This window comes from Lagopus leucura, unplaced genomic scaffold, assembly GCF_019238085.1.
Source record: "Lagopus leucura isolate 7727_CA_CO unplaced genomic scaffold, USGS_WTPT01 Super-Scaffold_100008, whole genome shotgun sequence".
NCBI lineage: Eukaryota > Metazoa > Chordata > Aves > Galliformes > Phasianidae > Lagopus > Lagopus leucura.
Window position 1 is genome coordinate 36245076 of NW_024962265.1, and position 24394 is coordinate 36269469.

At 39.5% G+C, this 24394-nt stretch overlaps 3 protein-coding genes across 7 annotated transcripts in view; 1 reads left to right on the forward strand and 2 right to left on the reverse strand.

Moving 5' to 3' along the window:
* Window positions 1-7468, reverse strand: part of CAPS2 (calcyphosine 2) — a 31080-nt gene extending 23612 nt beyond the window's left edge. For 3 of the 4 annotated variants that reach the window (XM_042872966.1, XM_042872968.1, XM_042872969.1), the window contains exons 1-5: window positions 7363-7468; window positions 6983-7089; window positions 4981-5027; window positions 3998-4043; window positions 3764-3883 (exon numbers count right to left, since the gene is read on the reverse strand). In XM_042872966.1, coding sequence (XP_042728900.1) covers window positions 3764-3883; window positions 3998-4043; window positions 4981-5027; window positions 6983-7060 — 291 coding nt within the window. In that variant the 5' untranslated portion in view covers window positions 7061-7089; window positions 7363-7468. Of the gene's footprint in view, window positions 1-3763; window positions 3884-3997; window positions 4044-4980; window positions 5028-6982; window positions 7090-7362 lie in introns of those variants that run through there. The other variant, XM_042872967.1, reaches the window with a different exon arrangement.
* Window positions 7469-8358: 890 nt separating this feature from the next.
* CCDC107 (coiled-coil domain containing 107) lies at window positions 8359-15478 on the reverse strand. Of its 2 annotated transcripts, XM_042872964.1 has the most exons (6): window positions 15279-15478; window positions 13849-14054; window positions 12579-12645; window positions 11235-11325; window positions 9613-9722; window positions 8359-9024 (listed from the first exon to the last, which is right to left on the reverse strand). In XM_042872964.1, exons 1-6 carry the CDS (start codon window positions 15454-15456, stop codon window positions 8753-8755), a joined length of 924 nt encoding a protein of 307 aa, XP_042728898.1. In that variant the 5' UTR covers window positions 15457-15478; the 3' UTR covers window positions 8359-8752. The 2 variants fall into 2 exon arrangements, with proteins under 2 accessions (XP_042728898.1, XP_042728899.1); XM_042872965.1 differs by lacking the exons at window positions 8359-9024; window positions 9613-9722 and adding an exon at window positions 9769-10167.
* Window positions 15479-15751: 273 nt separating this feature from the next.
* Window positions 15752-23914, forward strand: LOC122180914 (GLIPR1-like protein 2). Its single transcript, XM_042872894.1, has 6 exons — window positions 15752-15919; window positions 17739-17984; window positions 19296-19399; window positions 22478-22563; window positions 23637-23663; window positions 23760-23914. The coding sequence occupies exons 1-6, from the start codon at window positions 15752-15754 to the stop codon at window positions 23912-23914; spliced, it is 786 nt and encodes a 261-aa protein (XP_042728828.1).
* The last annotated feature ends 480 nt before the right edge of the window (window positions 23915-24394 follow it).

Below are 24394 nucleotides of genomic sequence, written 5' to 3' on the forward strand. Positions count from 1 at the left end.
AAGATGAGATGTGTCAAGTAGAAATGCTGGATATGGACATCAGTAAACAGTCCTGTTCTAGAAAGTTGTTTTTCAAGAAACTCAGATCTTCAAAACGTTCTTTAAAGGGCAACTTTCTCATTCAAAAGGGGATCCATATGCCTTTACTAGTTAATCCCTGAATGATAAGACCACATTCAAATTATTATTCCAAAAGTGACCTATTTTGGAAAGATTTACTTACACAGTCTGTTACTGAGGAACCTGGAATATATATTGCTAAAGGAATGCTCAGTCAGGGCCACAGAAGCAAGCAACATAGAAATAAAGGGCACTCGCTGAGAGGAATGTGATCTTAATATTTCAGAACTGCTTGAAAAGTCTTCTCCCCAAAAGTCAGGCAAAATAAAAAATAAGAAGAGAGAGAGATGGCTAAAAGAAAGTGAATGAACAGAAGATGCATTACTGTAAATTTAGCACTACAGTATTTAAGACATAACAAAGGCAGAAAGGGAGCAGACAAGATAAAGGAAAGCGGAGAAGAAAGGAAGAAAGACCTTGAAACAGTCAAAGTCATACCAACCTTTTGTATCATTCCTGCAGCTAGATAGATTTCCTTGTATGAACAAATTAAAAAACAAAGTAAACCAAGTGAAATCATAGGCATCCAAAGCTAAGAGGAGTATAGCAACTGAAGTATGTACGCACTGTGATTATTGTGCCATACAAAGGAAAATAGATAATTTGCAGTTAAAAATAGAATGGTTTGAGTTGGAAGAGACCTTTAAAGGTCTTCTAGTCCAACTGCCCTGCAATGAAGAGGGGCACCTACAGCCAGATGATGGTTGTCCAGAGCCCCATCCAGCCTGACCATGAGTCTCTGCAGGAATGGGGCTTCCACCACACTTCTGGGCAACCTGTTCCAGTGCTTCACTACTCTTGTCATAAAAACACTTTCCTTATACCCAATTAAATCTCCTGTTTTAGACTGAAACCTTTTTCCTGTGTTCCATCACAAGAGACCCTGATAAAGAGTCTGTCTCCCTCTTGCATATAGGTCCCCTTTAGATACTGAAAAATCACTCCTCCCCTGAGCCTTCTCCTGGCTGAAGAGCCCAGCTCTCTCAGCTATCCTCACAGGGAAGGTGTTCTATCCCTTGGATCATTTTTGTGACCCTCCTCTGGATGCACTCCAACAGGTCCACATCTCTCCTGTGCTGAGGACTCCACATCTGGATGCAGTACGCCAGGTAATGTCTGGCCAGTGCAGAGCAGAGGGGCAGGATCACCTCCCTCAACCTGCTGGTCACATTTCTTTTGATGCAGCCCAGGATATGGTGGCTTTCTGGGCTGTGAGGTCACATTGCAAGCTCATATTAAGCTTCCTATTCACCAGTACCCAGAAGCTGTTTTTGGCAGGGCTGTGCCTTTTCTTTTTCTTCCCCTAGTGCTTACAGGTGCATTTTAAAATGTGTATAAATACCTTTGTTGGATACAGAGATAGTCTGAGAACTAAAGCACTCCTAGTCCAGTTATCTCAGTTTGTACAATCCATACATACTGCCTAAATTAATGAACATACTCGTTAGCTGTGAACTCTAAGAAACAACAAAGGAGTTAGGCTTCAGGCAGCATTCAGAAGCTTAAACAATAATAAAGAGTAAGTGAGAAGCTGCAGCAAATCAGTGTTATTTATATTCAGAAAACCTCTTCAGAAAAATACTTCTATTTGTTTTTGTGATGGATGTGTTTTAGGCTTTTCTATTTTTATTCACAATTTTACTAGTTACCTTCAGTAAGACAGGATGAAGTAAAGAAGCATGAAGAAGGGGATAGGGGGTAGAAAGGAGACTGTGCCTTCTCTGGAGGAAATGACAAGATCAATCAGGAGAGAGACTTCTACAAAGTGTGGAGGACAGGGAGGCACAGCCTGGAGCAGTGTGCTTACAGCCCAGGGGCTACAGCTTATACTGTGAAATAGCAAGGACCAGACAGATAGCATTTAGCAAGGGCAATCAAACCAAAACCCCTCTAGAGACTGGTCTACTGCAATTCAGTGTTTGATTTTACAGCAACCATGAGTACATGCAAGAGACACAGCACTCAGGAATGAAGCTATATACTAACTTTTTAATTCTCTCCTACTCCACACTGCTCCGTATTTTCTCTATTAAAAAAAAAAACAACAAACAACAAACTTACTAAATATTTCAGATTTAAATATATTTTGTTTCAAGTTGGGAAACCACCTGGTCATACAAACAAAATGATGATACTGGCAGATTCACCTTCGAGTGCCAGCCAATCTGGAGTCCTGCCATACAGGTCAATAAATTAGGAATAGAGACTATATGTAAATGTATTCATAATTGCTTTCTCTCTGGCAGTGCTGGTGCTCTAGACAGAGATAGTCATTCAGTAGTTCTTAGGTTTAAGTTAAATATTTCTGAAATAATAGGTTTTAAACAGTAGAAAGTACTTCCTAGTTCTTCCAGATAACACTGGTAAGTCAGGGTATTTCCTGCACTCTAACCAAATAAAATTGCACAAATAAAACATTACAAAGTTTATGTTAAGTGCATGACAATGACAGAAAAATATGTTGGTGCTTCCTGAATTAGTTTAAAAGCTCCAGATACCTCACCTCTCAAATATTTAGGGATCACTAACAGAGAAGTGTTGTATTAAGCGTCAGCATTTTCTCTCTAATTATCATTTTTGAAACATTTTCAAAATACCCTAGGATGCAGAATAACAAATTAAGAAGACTGTTAAAAAAGCTACTTCCTGCAACACAAAAGATGTTGAAACATACTGCACTTTCAGACCATTCACTGCTGTGTTTACTACTTGGTCGCTAACTTTGTCAGCGTATATTGCTTAATCTACCTCTCTTTTCATCTGACAAGACATTCTAGAAATCTGTTAAAAAGAAAAATTAAATAGTAATTAGCAAAATCTCAGATGTATGGAATGGTCAAATAAAAAACTGTCACTTATTTTTTCCAAACTTAACTCAGATCAACGTTCAAAGGAAAACTATCTGAGCAATTAACTCTTACATTTATTATACTGGACGCTGACCCTGAACAGTGCTGTAATTTTTCAATCAGAATGTTTTACAGAACCATCTGTACTACTGATATTCCGTATAAAGCATCGAAGATTTGCAGTGATTAAGTTTTAGTCAACCAGAAAATAATGCCGGTAGATGATTGGGAAATTTTAACAATGAAAGTGCTCAGACCAACTGAGCATACTTTCAAAATTAATATCAAACAGTTATATTTTAAAGAGACTGGAAAAAAGTCTGATAGAAATATCTGTACCTAATTCCAAAAGTTCCCTTTTCAAAAGTAACTGTTCTTCCATAGAAAGAATACTTTACTGTTTGTAAGCTTAGGTTGTTTTTTTCAGTCATATGCTTAATGATCACTATTGATCTCACCTTTTAACTTTAATAGATCAGAAAGATAGAGTTACATGCTAGTTGTTAATATATCTCTTGCAAGTTACTAAGAGAAGGATAAATGCATCTACCAATGAAGATGAGCTCAGGCATTAAACAAACATTGGATTTTCAAAATATGCTATAGGCTTCTCAGTAGAAACTCCTTTGACAAAATTACTTTGGACCATTAGCAACCGGATATGAGAATGTAATCGAAAGAGAAAGAAAAAAAAAACAAAAAAACCTGCATGATGATACTAAAATACTGAACTACTTTTTCCAAATTACTACTGAAGGGGCACATTTTAAACAGATTTGTTATGAGAGACTGACCTGTTGAGATGGTAGATGCTGCCCATGTGGCATTTCTAACGACGTTCTCCAATCCGAAGATGAATTTAGAGAGCGTGTGTGAGGAAAACTTCTACTGCACGGTACGTAAGAGTTCCCATCCTAAACCAAGAAAGGACAAGTGATCGGGTTGTTTGTTTCTAATATTCAGAAACGTATTTGGTAAGTTCTTGCAACACGTGAATTCTAAAAACCATTCAAGACCGAATTAATTACCTCATCATCAGAATCTCCCAGCCTCCCTAGATCTAGGCATGGCACCCTGCAGGAAGTTAAAATGATTTTAGGAACAATACGTTTCTTATTTTTCCAGGTACATTAAAAACAAACTCCAGTAGTTACTTCTATTAGTACCTACACAAAAGTTTCCTTACAACCAGAAACAGCCTACTTAGGAAACGTCTATTAGCCCCTCAGGAGCCAGACAATGAGCTTTTCCTCCTTCACACCAGCAACCACAAAAGGCCCCTGCAAGGTTCTCCTTCCTTCCCAGCCTCAGACAGCCCCAGCAAAGCAACAGATCATAAATCAAGAATTCTTATTTCCATTTTCCACAGCAGGTCTGTGGAAACATCCCTCTACAACCAGTCACCAGAGAGCCCACAGGGAAGCAATAATTCCTCAGGATGCAAGCATTCTCAATTATCTGAACTAGACTAATACAGCGGAACCTAACTACATAGTGGGAGCAAATTATACTTCAGCGTGTACACACACACACACACTTCTGCTCAAAGAAATGAAAATATCACAGATTTATTTAAGAATTTCTGTGTCTTATATCTTTACCTCAGTTACCCTCGGGGGGGACTGAATTTTACTGCCAGTATTTCCAAACAACCCTATTATAACATGATTGCTTCTACAAATAATAGAGCTCATTAATTTCCAGCTGTTTTTCATTACAAACTGACTGACAGTACACAAAAAGTTGAAGTTCTTTGACGCAGATATGAACAACAAGGCCATAATGACACACAGCTGGAAAATAATGTAGAAAGATACAGTGGCTGTAAGGCACTTCACTAATGTAAATAATGCATTGAAAATTTTTGCTTTAACATGTCACAGAAAACAGCCTTAAGATGATAAATTTCATGCAACACTGATTTACGTATGATGTAGAAATGCAAGTGTATGGTGTAAATTATTAAAGTAATCAGATGAAATCTGATTCAGAAAAACATGAGCAGACTTACTCTGGGGGGCGAGGACCCCGAGCAGCACGTGTATCTGGTCTCCAACCCTAGAAGGACACATTATTAATGCTGACAGAGGTCAGGAGGTAAACACACAGTTGTCTCTTTCAGCCTGCCTTTGTTTAGAACCAATGTCTCCAGATATCTGATGTATGTATTTGACTGAGATAGCACTAATAGAAGGACAAAACAAAAGCTTTTCACCAAAAGATGATTCTTACAGATCTTGAAACAAGAATATTCAGTATTTGTCAATACAGAAAGTTTTCTTGACATTAAGAGTACAGACAACATCCACACCGGCTATTAATACATTAAAAATAATCCACGTTTCTGAGATTTTGATCATACAACAACTGCTCACCAGGTTTAAGGTCACATGGATGATGGCATGGAATGTTTCTGAGCCAGCCCTCAGCCAGCCCATAAACTGAAACCACAGCACAGACGGACAGCTGGCTTACTTCGAGCCAGAAGTAATTCCTCCAGCTGGCCTTCCAGTTGGGGAAAAAAAAAAAAAATATGTGGCTCACAGATGTTCTGCAGCACCTTGTTTTTTAAAACACCTTAACATATAGATGTCAGCACTGCACCCTGAACTGTGCAAGCATCCTGCTTCCAGCTGTGGCCTAATGCATGCATGATTTGAAAGCCATCACAGAACTGTTAATTGCTTTCCTCCCCACACACCCTGGCAGCATACCCCTGGAAAAGAGAGTTCAAAACTTAGCACCACCAGCCTCTAGTGTCTTCCGAAAAGGGTATTTAGGTTTGGGGGGGGACGGGAAGGGAAGAAGAAAGAAAAAAAAAAAGAAAAAAAAAAAAAGAAAAAAAGCAAATCTCAGAGCGGCCGCACATAATGAACACCACCACCTTGTGGTGAAATATGTGAAAAGTCTTTAAGGGACAAAATGCAGTCTTACTCCTCAAACTAACCAAAGTAAACGAACTCTAGTCTTCTTGGAATAACAGTGTGCTGTCTCATGTATTTTTGCAGCGCATTAAACCACAAGTTTTTCTGCAGCATTTCAACTGCCTTTAAGAAGAAAGAATACAACATGTTTAATGCCTTTTCTGAGAGTCATCAAATCAGAATATAGCAAAGTTGTCCTGAAGACTACCCACATTTATTAGGACACAGTCTCAACCTCATTTCAATCTACAGTTTTTCAAGCCACAAAAAGTCATGTAATAAGGAGTCTAAATTTGGAAACTGACAGGCATAAAAAGAATGTTTCTTTTACAACCCAGAGTAAATACCCAAGTTTTTTCAATAAACATGGAAGGTAAATGGGTGCATGCAGGTTAAGGGAACACTGCAGATGAAGTTTATTTCACTGCATACCTTATGCCCATATCTGTGAGAAAAAATCAACTGTTACAAAAAATATTTACTTTACCTGTAATAAAACCAATGGCTCTCATAATCCAAGATCATATTTACTCTAGTCAGCCTTTCAAAAATTAACCTGGAAGTCTACCTACAGTAATCCTGTGAGGGCTGTCTACCTATCTGAACTCAAAAGGTCAGCCACTACCTGAAAAATAAGATCACTTGTCATGACGAATGCTGAGCACTGGGATTTATTTCACACAAAGGCAGTGTGGCATCACTCCTTCTGAGATTATGTTTTGAAGGCTGTTGGACTTTATTGCTCTTTTGGAAAATGAAACGCTGTCACCAGTTTCACCAGGAGTCTGAAACAGCACAGAGCACAGGTTGAGTCCTTGCTGCAAACATTTGCTCTTACATTCTCCAGGCTCCAGGTAGTACTCAGCATGTTGGTGTGCTTCTTTCTGCAATCCGTCTCTTTATTTGAGAAACAGTTGTATGGAATTATCACTAAACTATCACCTTTGTCAGAATTAACTTCTTTATAAGCTTTCTTCTCCACCAAATGCACTGAAGCCCTGAACCCTAAACCTTAGTGTATGGTTAAAATTCTGTAAAAAAACCTCAGCATAGGGACAGAAAACAACCACACGCGCTCTGTTAACATACCTGACATTTCTTCTCTTTCGACAACAGCTGAGTCTGCCTTCGAGGGGATGCAGCAATTCCTCTCACTTCCAAATCCATACAAACGCAGTGACAGCCTTCAGAATAAACTGAAAAACACAGCTCACATTTCACCCGTCTGCCCTCCCTGCTGGGCTGTTTTTTCCTTCCATCTAGCGAGTTTAAACCCAAAGCTCATTGCGTATTATCCCAGACAACAGACGCTCCCTCTTTAGACCGCCATCCACGAAGGCTGACCCCGCTTCTACCTTCCGGACCGACCGCGCCGGGGCCCCCCCCTTCACCAGGCGGGAAGCGCACGGCGCGCTGTGTACGCAGCCGGCCGCGCGGGACTCGCTGAGGCGGCCTCCCAGACTCACGACCTTTCTCGAGGCGTTCGACACAAATCGCCACAAACTACCCGGCACGGCCCCGGCCCTCCCAACGAAGCCTCAGGCGGAGCGCAACGCAGCTAACGCCGAGCAAACCAGAGAGGGCCGGAGGAGGGCGGCCGCCCCAAGCGTCCCCGTGGTAACGGCGCCGCGTCCCGCCCGTCACTCCGCCCCAGGCCGTGCAGGGCGCTGTGGAAGCTCAGCAAAGCCCGGGCTGCGGTCAGGCTCCGAAGGAACAAAATAAGCAGAGACGGCAGCGGTGAGAATGGCTGTAGGCCGAATTGTGGGAGAAGGTAAGAGTCACGGCGCTGTACTTGATTATTTAAAAGCTACGTACTTCTAAAACCAAACATCAACAGCATTCTTCAGGCACACCGACCTCTGAACTCATTTCTGCAACTGAAGCATTGCAGCATCATAGGCACGTGCATGAAGTGAAGAAAAAACTAAGAGAAAACTAAGGTCTGGATAGAAATGATTACAGCAAAGGAGAAGGAGAATACTAATAATAATAATAATAAAAGCTTGTTTAAACAATTACCTAGAAAGCCACAGTCCAGTTGGCACAGTACGTAAGAAACAACCAAACCTACAGCTCTTGAGCGAGAAGCACTAGCACATCTGGTAATGCTAACTTAAAATAACAGCACAGTACAATGAATCAGGCCAGGTTCAACAGTCTTAATATGAAGCAAGGACACAAGTACTAAGGGGTAAGTCGGTGATTGCACAGCTGCCAGGTTTAACCAGGTACAGCTGTGGGGAAAAAAAAAAATGAAGCTACCCAGTGTAATGCATTAAGGTTGACATTGACATTAAAACTATACACCATTCCTGACAAGACAACAAGTGAAAATTATTTCAATAGTGTTTGTGGCTAAATTTCTCTGCCAATCACGAAATTTCTCCATTAACACATCTCTAACACATCTACCCATAACTGTTTTTTATTTCCCCTCCCTCCAAAGACTTCCACAAAGAGCTAAATTCATCACTCATGCTCTTTAATGAACTCAAGAAATCACACTTCAAGTGGTACTGTGCTTACTAGTTACAAAACATGAAGCACCTATTATTTTCAGTCTAAATTACAAGATATTCCAATATTTCAGTGAAGCATAAGATTACAGTGTATTATATACAAAGTACAGAAATATCTTTATAGGAAAAAATAAATAGATAAAATATGTAAACATCTCCAGGGAAACTTTGCTGCCATTGAAATCAACTGCAGAAAGATCAGATAAGAGCAGTTTTAATCCCTCTTTTTAAAGCATACAGCAGTGCACATAACTTCATAACTTCATTCAAAACAGTTTAAAGTGCATACAACATTGTGAAAAAAAATTCATAAGCTTTTTAAGTTTTACACATGCAGATTTCATTCATATTTATTACGTCTCCTCAATCCCATCTCTGATTCTATCAAATCCTTGTTTATCATCTCTTGGTCTTCTACTACATCTGTTTCAAACTGATGTACCTCACATTCATCACGTAATTCATGCTCCTCTATTCTGTAATCATCATCAGCATCTTCATGCAAATCTTCATTACCGTCATCTTCTCCGTCATTCATTTCTTTCTCTGGAGAATGTTCAGAAAATGACTGAAGGAGATCTTCAAGTTTCTCATTACAAACGTGGCTGACATCTTACAATTTACAAAAAAAAAAAAGAAGTTTGAATTACTGGACAGGTTCCAAGTTTAGAGGCAGTTCAGAAGTAGAATATTTATTTCTTTTTTCTCTCTTTTAATAAAATTCAACTAATGGAGAAATTGCCAAACTTCTAATCAACTGTTCCTAACATTTAAAATTTCTCTTGGACTACTGTTCACCTTTTGGAAGATCCCAGAGGAATCTAACATACAATCTGCTGTTCAGTGTAACTGTGCAGTATTGCCCACAACCTCTAAGGTCCACACGTGGGTATCCTCAGACTAAAATTAGATCAATACTAATAGGTTGCTCAAGGACTTTCATTCAAGAAGCTAGTTTCTTGAAAGCATAGCATGTCAGTTCAATATATTTTAGCATTTATTCTTAAAAAAAACCTACAGTGTATCAAAAAACTTGATAATAGATTCCACTCAAACAGGAAGAATAGTACAACTGCAGAATAAAATTAATTCTACACTTATTTCACCTAAGATGCAGGAGCTGAACATTATCACAGAAAGATGTTGACTGTTTAAAATATAAATTAATTAGATAACTATCCCACTGAAAATTGGAAGTACCTGTCATCTTGTTTTCTGATTTATCCAATCCACTTTCTTTCATCAGTCGTCTAATTGATTGGATCTGTGTCATTATTTCATCTTTCTGCTCACAAGCTAAAGCATTAACACTAGAAAAGAGATATTATCAACAGCTGAAACATCACCTTAGAAATGACGATATTATCAACAGCTGAAACATCACCTTAGAAATGACTACTTAATAACAATGCATATGAGAGCAGTATTTCTTTCCGTACATAAATACATTAGTTTAGTAATAATTTTTGTCAAGTTTTTCTTTGAGAACGTCTCCCATAAAGAGATCTTAACAGATTAGAGAGCTGTACAATCGCCAACTGTATGAAATTAAAGAAGAGCAAGTGCCAGATTCTGTACCTGGGACGGGGCAACCCTGGATATGTACAGACTGGGGATGAGAGGCTGGAGCACAGCTCCACAAAAAGAGGCCCGAGAGAACAGCACAGAGCTGCATCAGGATCTGCATCAGGAAAAGGATCTTTACCGGGAGGTAGCTGAAACAGGCTGCCCAGGGCAGTGGTCACAGCACCAAGCCTGATGGAGTTGAAGGAACATTAGGTCAGTGCTCTCAGACATGGTCTGGATTTGAGTGCTCCAGCATGCAGCCAGAAGTTGGACTTTGTGATCCTGGTGGGTCCCCTTCCAACTCAGGATATTCTGTGATTCTACGATCACACACACATACTGAATAGTTGTTGAATTCAAACAGTGGAGATTCAATCACTCAGGTTGCGTAATGACTACTTTAAGAAACAACCCAATTAATTTTGGTTTTAGGAGAACCATGGCCAATACAGAAAATTTCAGCTTAGAGCATTTTCTCATTTATTTCTGGTTTTATTTACTCTCTTTCTCTTCCTTATGACTACCAGAAATTTGGTAAACAAATTAGCCTTACTATTAATGTTCTTACTATTTAATAGTTTCAATATATATTAAATTTAGAAGTATACTAAAGGAGCAATTGTGAAGTTCACCATGTTTTAAACTAGGCTTCATGAAAGCTGTCAAGTCTACACAAAATATACAGCATGTATACTTTTATTTCTGGTACATGCATAAGGTCCTACCTTCTTAACGAAAGAACATCTGATTAAACTACAGAGAGGTAATATTATTCATTCCCATTTTTTCACCACCAAAGATCAGTTATGTTTCTCTCCAATGCACACATTCAGTTTAAAGCTTTTTCAAAACACAGAAATAAGCAGCTATGCCTTGATAACCGATTTCGTCTTCTAATGACATGCAAACTGAAAGAATTCAGTTTGCTACCAGAAATGTAATTCCCACAAGGGTTTTCAAAGGCTGCTGAGCTTAAGTGTTTTTTCAGTATTATTCTCCTCAGTCCACTTTACAATTTAACTTGTTCAGTGACAGTAATCTGATTGTAAGTCTGAGCTTTGGCATTTATGTTGATGAACAAAGGAAAGGAGGTGTCTGCAGAAAATACCATAAATGAAAGAATTATTAAAGGCTACATAAACAGTAATTAAGGAAGGTTTCTAAGCAATATTTTCTACCTGTATTTCAGAAATGTGTTATTTTGCAGAAGTTCACTTAACAGAAGATGGATACTGAAGCATTTTTGAAACACTCACCAATTTGACAAGGGATCCAACTGAGTCAACAAAGAATTTAACATTTTCTCTGTCTGTGCCAGGTGCTGCTCCAATTCTAAAAGCTGATGTTCTAGCAAACAGAAAAACAAATTGAAAAAAAGAGGGAAAGAGCAGGGAGAAAGAGAGAGAGAATGTTACATTAGAAGCGTTTACAGTGCCAAAACAATATTACTTTATACTTTTGGATGGACAGATTCGAAATTCAGAAAGGTTTTTTCTCTAAAATCTAGAACGTGAAAAGGAGATGGCTGGGTTAAGAACAGAAACTTTAAAGTGCATGTCCTGAAATCCCTCTTATCCAGTAATCTCTCTCGAACAGTATCCAACACAGGCATACCTTGGTAGAATCTGAGAACTTGACTGCCACTTTCCCAGCCTGAAGAACTATGCAGTTTTAAGATTTCCCAAGTCAAAAGCAGTGCCTTCATCCTTCATACTGTCATTAATTTTTTTTTACTCTTACCTTGCAAACTACATTGAAATAGTTGCATTCAACGAGTGCTTAAGGCACTAGCATTGTGAGGAGTAACTCCTCTTAAAATACTGTGAAACTCTGAAGAAAGAAAAATACAATATATGAGGGTGGTGAGGAAGCAGCATAACAAATCACTGCCAAAAACAATTACAGATCTGTTGTACAGGGACACCAAAAGAGGCTGCCAGTTGTTCACTTAACTAGAAGCATGCCTATACAAGAGGCAAGAAAAGGTATGAGAACAGTACAACTTTGATGTGCCTTAACTTTTTCTCCAAAAGAAAGTTCACTTTTTGGTGTGTCCTAAACACACTGAATCAGACAGTCAAGGGCACTTTTGCTTCATGAAGATGGCATCACTTACTTTCTCTCCTCTATAAACAAATCATGACTTTGATCTCTAATTTGGCCCAGAAAAAGAACAATCTGTATAACTGCATAATACTGTTATATTCTCCTACAACATCCTATTAATTCTCAAAGATATTATATCCTATTTTAACACTCTAATCTAATGAAGCCATTCACCAGGCATCGAGTGACAAGAACATCGCACATTACAAGGCAGAGAACCACTACACAAACTGAAACCATTATATAATGGCTCTCTGCCTCGTAATACTGTAACTGTTTTAAAGAATAATTCCATTGGGAGTTTTCAACCAAATCCAGTAAGTGTGTGAAATACACAGAATAACAAAATGCTTTTTGTCCTTCCCTAATGGCGCCAAAGTAACTGAAAAGAACTTCCTGGTTGAGCTAGAACATATTCATGAAAATCAGTAGCCTTGTTTCAGCAGGAAATACACGCAGGTGGTGAATGTATGCATTCTGAGTGGGAATCTTACCCGTTTCCTTTGCCTTCTCTTCTGTACTCTTTTCCTTCTCAGAGAGATTCTCTTCATGTGCCTTCATCTTTGATAAACAAAATTGTGTTAAAAGATTACATTAGTATCTTTACATTAAAAATAAAAATACAATCAGAAATTCACTGCAAGAAAACAGCAACTGTAAAATTTATGCTCCATTAAGGAAATTTCATTTCTGCTTTGCCTTCTTGCAATATTAACATAACACTTCAAAGCAATGTTAACATGACTGAGGAAAGTTATAAAAGAAGTGGCTGCTTCATCTTCAGTTTTACAAAAGTAGTAGAAGAAACCCTCTAGATTGCTATTAATTAGGAGATAAAACTACTTTCCTTAAACTAATAAAAATGTCATAAAAATATTATGTTACTATAGAAGCTTTTGTTTCAGGCCTGCAAGCACAAGTTACAGAGTCATAACATCCAAAATAGAGTTTTTATGATATTAAATCTTACTTACAACCTAATTACTTCTAGTATTACATTTATTTTTAGACCCAAATTGTTCAACTTCTACCTTCATCTTGCTAAGTTGTATTCTTCTCATATATGATATGAAATTGATTATAGACATGAAAAGACTGTGTACACCGTTCAGCAGTATACATATAAAAATAAGTTTGACTTATTTTTTTATTTTCTCCCCCCTGAAGGCAAGCAACAACGTTCCAGATGCACACAATCTTTCAAATGCTACCCATAATATCTAACAAGTGTGACACTAAAACAGCTAAGAACAAATTGATCATGCATTCTCCTTTCTTAATTCACTAATGGTACAAAAGGCATTGCATTTCATGGCTAGCAGTCTTTGTTACAGCAGCCTGATCAAATGAGAGGGGTCAGGGTAGGGAGAAGTTCTAGACTGCTCATTATTACTGCTCACTGTTCTATTCAGTTGCTAGCCTAAAGCTGTTATTTTGCAGGAATAGCCTTGTTCCCATATCCCAGCTCATTCTGAAGGATGAAAAATACTGATGAAACTGAAATTACAGCTTCAGTAACAGCACTGTTCATATTCTCAGATTCTTTTATGAGACTGGGAGAAGAAGCATAAGACTCTCATTTAAGCATCTAAAAAAGATAAGGCCAATGCCTTCATTAGGAAGAATGACATATACTTAACTACAGCATTTATGTTACAAGATAGATCTAACATCATCAGACAACCACACACATGGGCTCAGACCTGGGGAGAAAAAAAGTTTCCTTTCAATTTCAACAATAATAATGACTTTCATATATCTTACCTTAAGGAATTTGTATGCTGCAAACACTCCCACTCCAAGAGCATACAAGGGCATGAGTGTGAATGCTAAGTCTCTGCCATTTCCTCTTGTCCTCTCACTCTTTATCTCTTTTGCCATTGCATTTCTCATCTGCTGAATACTCTGGTAAACACTACCTTCAGGATTTCCTGGATTTGGGCGACCTTGATGAACTGTCTGAGGACTACCTTCAAAGTTAAATTGAAAGAAATAAGACAAAATAAAAAAATGAAATCAGAGGTGCGATCAGCTTCACAACCAGAATTAATTTCTTTCCTTCTTGTGATCAGCTTCACTCTTCACTCCAGCAGATGATGCTGTCAGCTCCACATTCAAACAAAGCTACCAGTAATCAACCTTCTATAAATAGAACATAAAGTTAAATCTGAGTAGGAAAGATTCTCAAATTAAGTTTCCATGCTGCTTTAAGATACAAGTTTTGTGTTTCTCCCTTCATGCACACGTTGGCTAATGCAGGGACAAACCACAGAAAAGACAGACATACAAGGAAAACATTTCAATGCTGTATTTCTGCTTTGGTTCTTTTAAGAGTAAACACAATCTTGCATCATGTTCCTTTCTGTCAAATGAGTCCCTGTTGAGGCCACAGCAGTTTCAGGAGCAAGGCAGCAGTTGTATTAAATGTGAGGGGTATTTGTGGCCCCCCTTTTAGAAGAGGCCATCTACCTTCAGCCCAGGAAGGCAAGGTCAGAGATGCTTATGGCCAGCACAGAGACATTTACCCCAAAGCTGTCCCCGAGGGTCTGAGCCAAGATGTACCCTGCCAGGCAGCTCAGGCTGCTTGAAACATTACATACGTTGTGTGGCCACAACAGCTTCCCATTTATAGCCAACAAGTACTGCCTGAATGCTAAATGCTTCCCTCCCTCGTCTGCTTCCTTTCTTCCACTGAGTTTGCTCTCAATGAGAAGACTGCAGGACTACAGGAAGCAAAGGCTGGCCTGGCAGGAGCAGGACACAGAGCAGTGTCCTCCCAGCACAGGCTCAACTCTGCACAACTTGGGCCACGGCAGCATCAGAGGTGCTGCAGATGGCAGCGCTGATATCTGCAAGCTGAACAGGCTGGATGGCAAGGGGAGAAGAGTTTTCATTCCCGCAGCCAATGCAATACACTTACCCGTTCGTTTCGTTGACCGGCATCATACATTTCCAGCAACACGGTTTCACCTATACTCTGTAAATAATTTTCTAAAGACAAACAGACAGCAACCAGCAGGGCCACAAAGGAGCAGGAGGTTTAAAGCTCACACACGCTGCTGGTGGGGCCCCGCTCGCTCACGTGTAGGCATTCCCAACACCCCCCTCACGGCCCCCTCCATACCACGGACTCTCCTCGGGCCGCCCCGACAAACACGGCTCCGAGCGGCCCCTCCGGCATCGCGGGCCCGTACCTCTGTGCTGCTGCTGTTGCCGCGGCTCGAAATGGCCGGGCCCGGCCCTGCCGCCCCGCGGAGCCCGCCCGGCCCTGCCGCCGCCTCCGCCTCCCCCGAACATCCTGGGCATAACGACAAGCAGGCAGAGCACCAAAACCACCGACACCACCGCCTGCTGCGGCACCGACAGCACCATGGCCGCCGACGCCCGCCCGGCGGCCGCGCAGCAGCGGCGCGGAGGAGGAGCGGCGGCCGGGCGGGGCGGTCCTTGTGCCGGCAGCACGCCGCCCTCTCACGGCTCCCGCGCGGCTCGGAGCTCTAAGCGGCCGAGACCAGGGGATGGGGAGCGGTGCCGCACTCGGGGGGCTGCAGGGGACTGTAGTTAGCTGTTGTTAGCTGTAGTTCGCTGTAGTTCAGCCGGCCCGCCGAACGTTCTGGAAGCGGCACCGCCGCCCGTCGCGTGCCCGAGCGGTTGCGGCAAGTGCGGCGCCATGAGGCTGTTGGTGTTGGCGGTGGTGGCGGCGGCACTGGGCACGGTGGCCGGGCAGGTCCCCGCCTTGCCGCCCATCTCTGATAAGGCTTTCATCGGGGAGTGCGTGCGCACACACAACGTGTACCGCAGGAATGTGGAGCCCACCGCCAGCAACATGCGGTACATGGTAGGCGGCGGCCTGCGGCTGTGTGAGCGGGGTGGCGCAGTGAGATGGCCGGGGTAGAAGCAGTGCCGTGTGTGTTCAGATAACATCATGCTTATTTGATGAGAAATATCTTAGAAAGTTGGGTTGGTTATAGACAGGTGAGATAGAAACAGCTGTGCGTGCAGCTTGGTGCTATAGGATGGGCAAACGGAAGAGGTTCACGTTAGCCCCAAGGAATTTCTGGTTGGAAGAATCACAGAATCATTAAGGTTGGAAAAGACCTCTGAGATCATCCAGTCCAACCTTCAGCCCAGCACCACCGTGCGGCGGCCCTCAGAGCCACATCTCCACACGTCTCAAGCACCTTCAGAGGACAGGGGTTGCACCAATTACCTGGGCATCCTGTGCCCATGACTCCACTCTTTCTGAGAATAAATCCTTCCCAATATCCAACCTGAACCTCCCTGGTGCAACTCCTGGCCCCTATTTCTTATTGTATCATTGCTACTTGGGAGAAGAGGCTGACTGCTACCCTGCTACAACCTTTTCTCAGGGAGTTGTAGAGAGCCATGAGGTCTCCCCTGAGCTCCCTCCAGAAGATAAGCAGTCCAGCACCAGATGGCAGTTCAGTTTTCTGTCAAAAGCAAGAGTATAAACTGGACTGCTGGGGCTGGAGATCTCTGGTATCAAGGAAAAGTCTTTGTATCTGGTACTGACACAAATGGCACTGAAAACTTTGGTGAAAATGGTTAAACAAAACTGAAGAACATGCTGAAAAAAAGAGACCTGATATCTTGGTATTTTGAAGTAGTCCTGAAAATAATCACATGCTCTCATGCTGTGGGAACAGAATGGCTTTGTGTGTATGGGTTAGAATCCAGAATGGTAGATGGAGAGCCATATAACTTTCAGGCTGAAGTACCTTGTTAAAGCGCTGTGCCTGGGTTTAGTGTTCTGGAGTAGGAAAAGCAGACAAAAATGATGAAAAAAGGAAATATGAATTTAGACAGATAGCTAGAAACAAAAGCAACAGGCCTTGGTGAGATAACAACATTGGCAGCCATGTAGAGACAAAAAGTAACCAAAATGTCTGCACAATGCTAAGCTTAGGCATTAAAACCTGGGGTCTTTTCTGTAAGACATAAAACTAGGTCGTTACAGATAGAAGAAGCCTGCTGGAAAGCACTCATGACTGGAACACAAATACAAAATACATTTGTTAAATAATCAGAAGTTATGTTACAGTGGTAGACTGCAGAGAAATAATAAATAGCAGAATAAATTATTTGCCAAACAAACGTATTTTATGAAGCTGTGTTTGTAAAATGCTCTGGTGTATTTAAAGCATTAGTGCAGGATGTGTTTGTGGAGAATCAAAATGCATAAAATATTTATACATCTTAATCTACAGAAGCTGTGTATTTTTTACTCTGAATTAATGTTTATGTGATGGAAATCCTTAACAATTTGTTCAGTAAGAAAAAATCCCCCAGAAATTTCACGCTTAATTAATGACTCATTTATCTGAAGATAAAAGTGCATTCCAAACATTTTTTAGTTGCTAGTATGTGCTGTTACAAAGTTAATTTTCAGCAGTGAAAAGGGGAAAATTCTTTCAAGTTTGTCATTCTGTGCTGCCACTGGAAAAGTCAAAATAAAACACGAGTACTTGCCTTAAATAAGGAAAAGCATTTCTTTATGTAGCTCCAATATATAAAGTCTACCTGTTATTAATATATAATAATCTGTATCTGTCCATTTTATTGCCTGCTCTTATCTGACTGTTGGAGACTCCTGTAACTTGACATTGCACAATTATTTCAACTTTATTATTTTGCAGACTTGGGATGCAGCTTTGGCAAGGACTGCCAGGGCATGGGCAAATAAATGCATTTTTGATCATAACATGCATTTAAACGTGAGATATCATGGCCATCCTCATTTTATGAGTGTTGGAGAGAATATATGGATTGGAAGTCATCAAATATTTCATGTTAAATATGCCATTAAAGCGTGGCATGATGAAGTCAGAAACTACAATTACTCATTGCAGAAATGCAGTAAAGTCTGCAGTCATTACACTCAGGTAAGAATCATCTTCAGTAAAATCTTTTGTGTAGTTAGTAGTATAGTGCCTAGCGGACAAATCCGGGTCTGTCACTAATACAGAATTGTGAATGTGGTTTGTAGTGACCATCAGCTTGTTGTCTTTTCTGATCTCAAGCAGTGGCAGCACTGCAAGTTACCTGGTTCACCTTCTTGTTTCATAAAATCATGTGTAATAACAATCCACTATTGCCTACAGTGTTAGCCTCACTACTCATTTAATTGTATCAGCACTTTGTGAACTCTGCTTAGTAATCACTCCGAGTTCTCCAGCTGTGTACACACACCATTCTGAATTCTGGAAATGTCAGGTTGGTGTTGGAAATAATCACAGTAATTGCAAAATGTCTGGGGGAACTCCTTATTAGGAAAAAAAAAAAACACCAAGAGAAAATGGAAATCCAGCCGAAATCAATTATATCCCATAATATCAATTATATCTAGTAAGAAAAGAGAAAGATGGTCCTTAATCTGGGACTCAGTTAATTAAGCTTTTTTTTAATTAAACATTTAAGTCCTTTTCTAAGCAAGGTGATGTCTGCTTAACATACTGCTTAACCACTTCTTGCAGTTAAAATGGACAGGATGGAACTTTTGGGAAAGTTCAGATGGTTTTGTCAGTCTGAGGCCTGTACTGTTCATGCTGGGGAGAAACTGAGAGCAATCTGGTTTGTCTTTGTTTTCCAGAAGTGGGGTATGTGATCATCCAGATATTGTAGGTATATAGTTGAAAGTTCTTAACTAAATTCAGGACGTATGCAGAGGATATAGAAGGAATCTCCCAAGAAAAAGCAGTGAATGCTCAGATTGTAAGCGATAGTAAGCCATCATTGTTCAAGTATGGCAGCTAGCAGTGGTCAGTCTGAAATTGTACAGTGCTAAAGCTTTCAGGTTAAGTTTGTTGTAGTTACCAGCCAGGCCATTTTTAGTGCACGTAAGAAGCCTTTTTCTGCAGTCCTACTTAAAGAAGCTGTCAGGTAGCTGCCACTGATTTCTCTTCTGTTCCTTGGAACCTGCCCAGCAACCATAAAGCCAGTGATGTTTACTAAAGTTGTCCTGTAGAAGATTCTGGAAACTTGCAGTATAGCTCTCTTACTCCTGAGGTGTATTTGGATGTGCATCTTAGAATGCTTTCTTACCAGCAGTTCTTTTATGAATAAACATTAAGAGTAGATCAGTTACTGCAAAATGGAACTCATATGTAGAGTCTCTTAAAATAACCTGCTATTTGCTGGATATTAGACTAGGTTACCGTGTGTGTCATTTTAATTTATTTTTGAACATTTTTTAGATCGTTTGGGATGACACATATAAACTAGGCTGTGCTGTTGCTTTCTGTAAAGAAGTTGGAGGAATAAGAAACGCAGCAAATTTTGTTTGCAACTATGCACCACCGTAAGTTGTTCTTCTAACTGTGAAGAAAGAGAAATCAATTGTAATAATAGTTCACTAAAAGTAAACTGAGATCTTGCAAATGCTAAACCTAGAGAGAATAATGGTTGTCTAATTCATTTACTAACCATAACCATTACAACACGTACTTGTTTTTTTTAAATCTACCAACTTTACTGATAAGGTCATTCTGTGGCAATCTTAAGCAAATCCCACTCTGGTTTATGATCCTCTTCATTTCTTTCTTTTTCATATGAGCCAGAAAAAATGGGAAACTTGGCAGCTTTTTTTCTTCTAGCAAACTTGGGCCACTGTCACGGAGTTCAGTTAGTTTGAATGAAATATTTCCTTTAAGTTCTGCCTTTATCTCTTCTTAGCTGTACTTCTAATTGCATTATTATTTTGAAACTTACTGGGATATGGAGTTTTGCTGCTGTTTTCTTTTTAACATCTGATGTAAAAAAATTTCCAATTGCTGATTCAGAATAATGACTAATTGACATCAACAGTGGTGTGTAAAGATTGATTAATTTGATCTTTTCTAATCTGTAACAATTTATCATGCTGATATCTTGTGCCGTCCTACAGATTCTTGACAACTGATAGCTCAGCTGCATAGTGGTCCAGGTTGGAAGGATCTTCCATTTCCAAGCACTGTGCCACGGGCAGGGCTGCCCAGTGCCCCATGCAACCTGGTGTTGAATGCCTCCAGGGATGGGGCATCTACAGCTCTCTGCGTAGTTGTGCCAGCACCTCACCACCCTCTGTGTGAAGAATTTGCCTTTTATCTAATCTAAGCCTGCTTTTTTTTTGAGTTTAAAACTACTACTTCTTGTCCTGTCACTTCAATCCAACAAAGAGATGAGGTCTAACTGTATGATACTAAGAACCCCAATCTCTAATTCACCACAGGAAATAAGTGGAGCTAGAACAGTAAGACCATTTTCTCAGAGCATCCTGAGGACTCAATTAGCCTGACAGATAGCAGTTTCTTCTCAGAATTGAGGATGCACCAATTAAAAGATCACCTTGCTAAAATTACCTTATTCAGCATAGCAGTTGTGCAGTGTAGCCATTTTATAGATGCTTTTCAAAGGAAATGAGACAGCATGCTGTGGTACCATCCTTGTCTGAGATTCCCATTACCTCCCGTCAGCATTCTCATGCCCAAAGTTGGCTGCCCCATCTTGCTACAAGTGTGAGATGGTTTCACCCCAGTGGCCAAGTGAACTCTACTATGCTGCTCTTTCATTCCCCCTTGAGAAGGGGACTTTTTTTCCTCTTCAAAAGTTAATCTGTGCCTTTTTTTCCCCATTGATTATTTCTTCTCAATGGGGTACAACTCCACAACTTAGACGTTATTCAATGTTTAGATTTATTTCTTTGTAATGAGAAGGCAAGGCATCTCAGGAAACAGACAGTGCCTTCCATCTCTCTGAATATGTAGCTCAGAGTCTGTTTTCTCAAAGAGGATTTTACAGAGGATTTTAAACTCTGTAGTAACAGTACAATTATTGTTTGCAGTTGAAGCCTTTGATACCAAGAAAGACCTCCTGAACTGCAGCTCAGGCAATCTCTGTGGTTTGTATTGCATTCCTGCAATTGAACCATGCACAATCACCTGCTGGCCCTCCTTTCACACTGTTATCTGATATTATGCTTTGGCCAGAGTTTCTAGAAGCTTTGCTTTGTCCTTCTATCTTTCCATTCTGGAGTCTGAGACCCTTTTCAGGTAAGCCTTGTGTTTGAAATCACTCATGCTGTGAGTGTATATATGGATGTTGACTTAAAAGTTCTGCCACTTAACCTGCAACTTTTGTATATGTATGTATTTATTTATACGTACACAGAACTCTCTCCTGCTTTTCTATAGCAAGTTTCTATAGCAGGTCTTTGACTCCTAGTAACAGAAGAGTTACGAGGGTGGGCACTCTGCTTCCATTTTCTTCCTGTCTGAGCTTCAGGGCAGTGCATGTGGTGGAAATGGGCTGCTTTAGCTTCTGGGGTAACACTCAAGCCAACCAACAGTGTGTGTGGATGTGTAAAGGCATGTCAAAGAAAAGTTGCAGTTAAATTGCAGGTAATGTCTTGGAGGGGTTCTCTGTGCACCTTCTTCTGCAATGTTTTACCAGCTCATACATCTTTATGTCTGGTGGGTAACTCCTGCTTATAAATACAGATAGTGAAGAGTGTGTGTAGAAACTTGTAATCCTGAAAAAATTATCATAGGTCTTGATGCAAGTGATCTTCTTTGAAGAAAATTATTCAAAGTGTCTGCTATTGAGGTGAAAAGTAGCCCACAGTCCTTGAGGGGAGCTAAATCTGTTTGTTCCCAGGGTTAGGCTGTGAGCATAGCATTGCTGCTTCTTTTTGAGCAGACCATACAGCATAGCCAGGATACTGTGCAGCTGATTACCTGGCGGCCAGAATGATGCTGTCTGTGCTGTCAGATCTACCAGTTACATGTATGAGTGGATTGTATAAATGTGCCACTAATGAGTCCTGCAGGCTGACTATTATGCTTAACAGTCAGGCTCCACTTAGATGAGGTACTTAAGCATGTAATAATCCACCTGTATTCATTAAGACTGCATTCTTACTGTTAGACATTTTCAAGTATTTTGCTGAACAAAGGTTATGTTTTTCAACAGTGAGTAGCCCACAGAATATCCTGTTAACATACATTGTTTTTATTTTTCTACTAAATGATTTGTTATGAGCTATTCAGGAGTGTGTCAGCTTTAAAATTTTCCACTCTAAAACTCTTCTCAATTTATCTCAGTTAAAACAAAATTCTACCTAGAACATTCTCATTTATCCACCAGTGTAAAATTTGAATAAAAAGCCATAGTACCTTCCTGTTAAAAAAAAAAAAAAAGAAAAAAAAAGAAAAAATAAATAACTTCTTAGAAGTCTTTTCTTTCTCGTGGAGAGAACAAAGAAAATGAAAAGAGAGATTTCAAAATGACTCCAAGGTTTTTAATAGTGAGCAACTCGTATTTCAGTGTATTTACTTCAACCAATGACTTCTTTGAAATTATGCATGACCTACCTGTCTCATAGAAACTTCTTCCCTTATAGTGGTAATTTTCGAAGAAGACCATATAAAGAAGGAGCACCATGCAGTAAATGTGCCAGGAGGGACTTCTGTGATAGGAAACTGTGTAGTAAGTGAAAGACAATGCAAAATGTAATACATAAAAGGAAAAAATATGACCAAGTGCTTGATAAAAACTGCTGCAAAATGTGGTTTACTCCTTTTTGATGCTCTCTCAGGTCCAGTTTGCAATTGTATTATTTAGTATTATGTATTATTGTATTATGCAATTATAAACTATCCGTAAGGCTATTTATATTCTGGAAACAAAGGTGTTCACGTTGCTGAATCAGTGTCCTAGGGATACTTATGAAGTCTCAATTTGATTTGCTAATTCGTGATTGCAGTTTTAAATGTATTGTGGTTTTATGGTTGTACTCTGTAAAGGTTCAGAGTATTTGGTATGACATCATTAGCTAGATAAAGAAATCAGCATCGCTCTGTGTACTTCTAAAGGTTCTTACTTCGGTGTCTCTCTTCAGAAGGTCCCAAACATACAGTTTCTACCTACTGGAAAGCCAAAAGCTGGAAGATTCATGTGGCTAAAGTTAGGGCATAAGTTTTTAAGTTTCATTCAATAACTGGAAGTTACACTCGTGGTTTAACAATTAGTTGCCTTAATATATGTTATATAGCTTTAATGTTATGGGTCGTAATTTCTCAGTAGGAGACATCTCTGAAAAACAGATAGGACTACCAGGTTATATTTACCCCAATATTTAGGCCCAATTTAGGAAACAGTCTGTCTCCCATTCTCAACCGTAAGGCTGTACTTGATAGCATGTACTAACTTCATGTGTATGTTGTGAATATCAAACAGTATTTATTATTTTGAGAAGCACAAAGAAGAGAGGGTTCAATCTGAAAATGGTCATATAAGGCTTCAATTCCTTTACACGTGGGTCTTTGTTCTCATCAGTGTAACTGTTGGAAGCAAGAATATCTTTATGGAGGCATTATAAAGTATTGCAGTTTAATTTTTATCGAAGCAATCTCATTTTTTTGTAAGGTTTCTCAATTCAAGTTCTCAGATTTGTTAGATTTTCTTGTTTCATTGGTAAGTTTCAGCTTACTAGGAAAGATTTAAAGAAAGAGAAATTCTGGCTGCCTGATGGAACTGTTTCTTTTTTTTCCTTTCTGCAGGAAATGAAGAACGTGATAAAATTGTTTGTAAGTGTTATAATTTTGCACTGTTGTTCATATTCCTTAGTTACTGCAAATGAAAAAAATGTACACCTAAACTTTTAATGATATGTTTATTTTCAGATTACTCACGATGGTATCCACCTTGGGAGTTCAGAATTATATGTGATGAAGCTTGTATTGCTGTTATAATTTCGAGAACATTGCTGATATTTGTTGGTTTTCTAACTATTTATTTGTTCAGAAAGCACTTTACAAACATGTTTGTGTTCACATAACTTGATTTGAAATACATCCAATATTCTGAACATAATCTCTAATGTTTTAAGCAAAAATCTATATTAATATGATTTTAAAGTCAGCTTTCTTTTACTGTAGTTTTGTTACTATTTTATGCTCCTTACAGAAAACTTAACATGCTATAAAAATTAAAAAATTATTTGTAGGTAAGACCCATGTTGAGAAATTAGTAAACTAAGGATGGCATTTGATGTTCAGAAGCATTGTTTTTAATTGCCAAATTTATTGAACTCTGTTTATTTACCAGATTTACACACTGTATTCTTGGAATTCAAGGAGAAAAATGCCTATCAGTTTAAAAATTTGTTACAGTTCATGCTAAGCCAATATTTGATGTGACAAATGCTTAGTTTTAGTGCCAAGAGGAAGCTAGCATCAGATTACATACAAAGTCCTTTTTGCTAGAGCGACAGAATGTTCTGAGTAAAATCTGTGAAGACATTTCTTTAGAAAGGCAG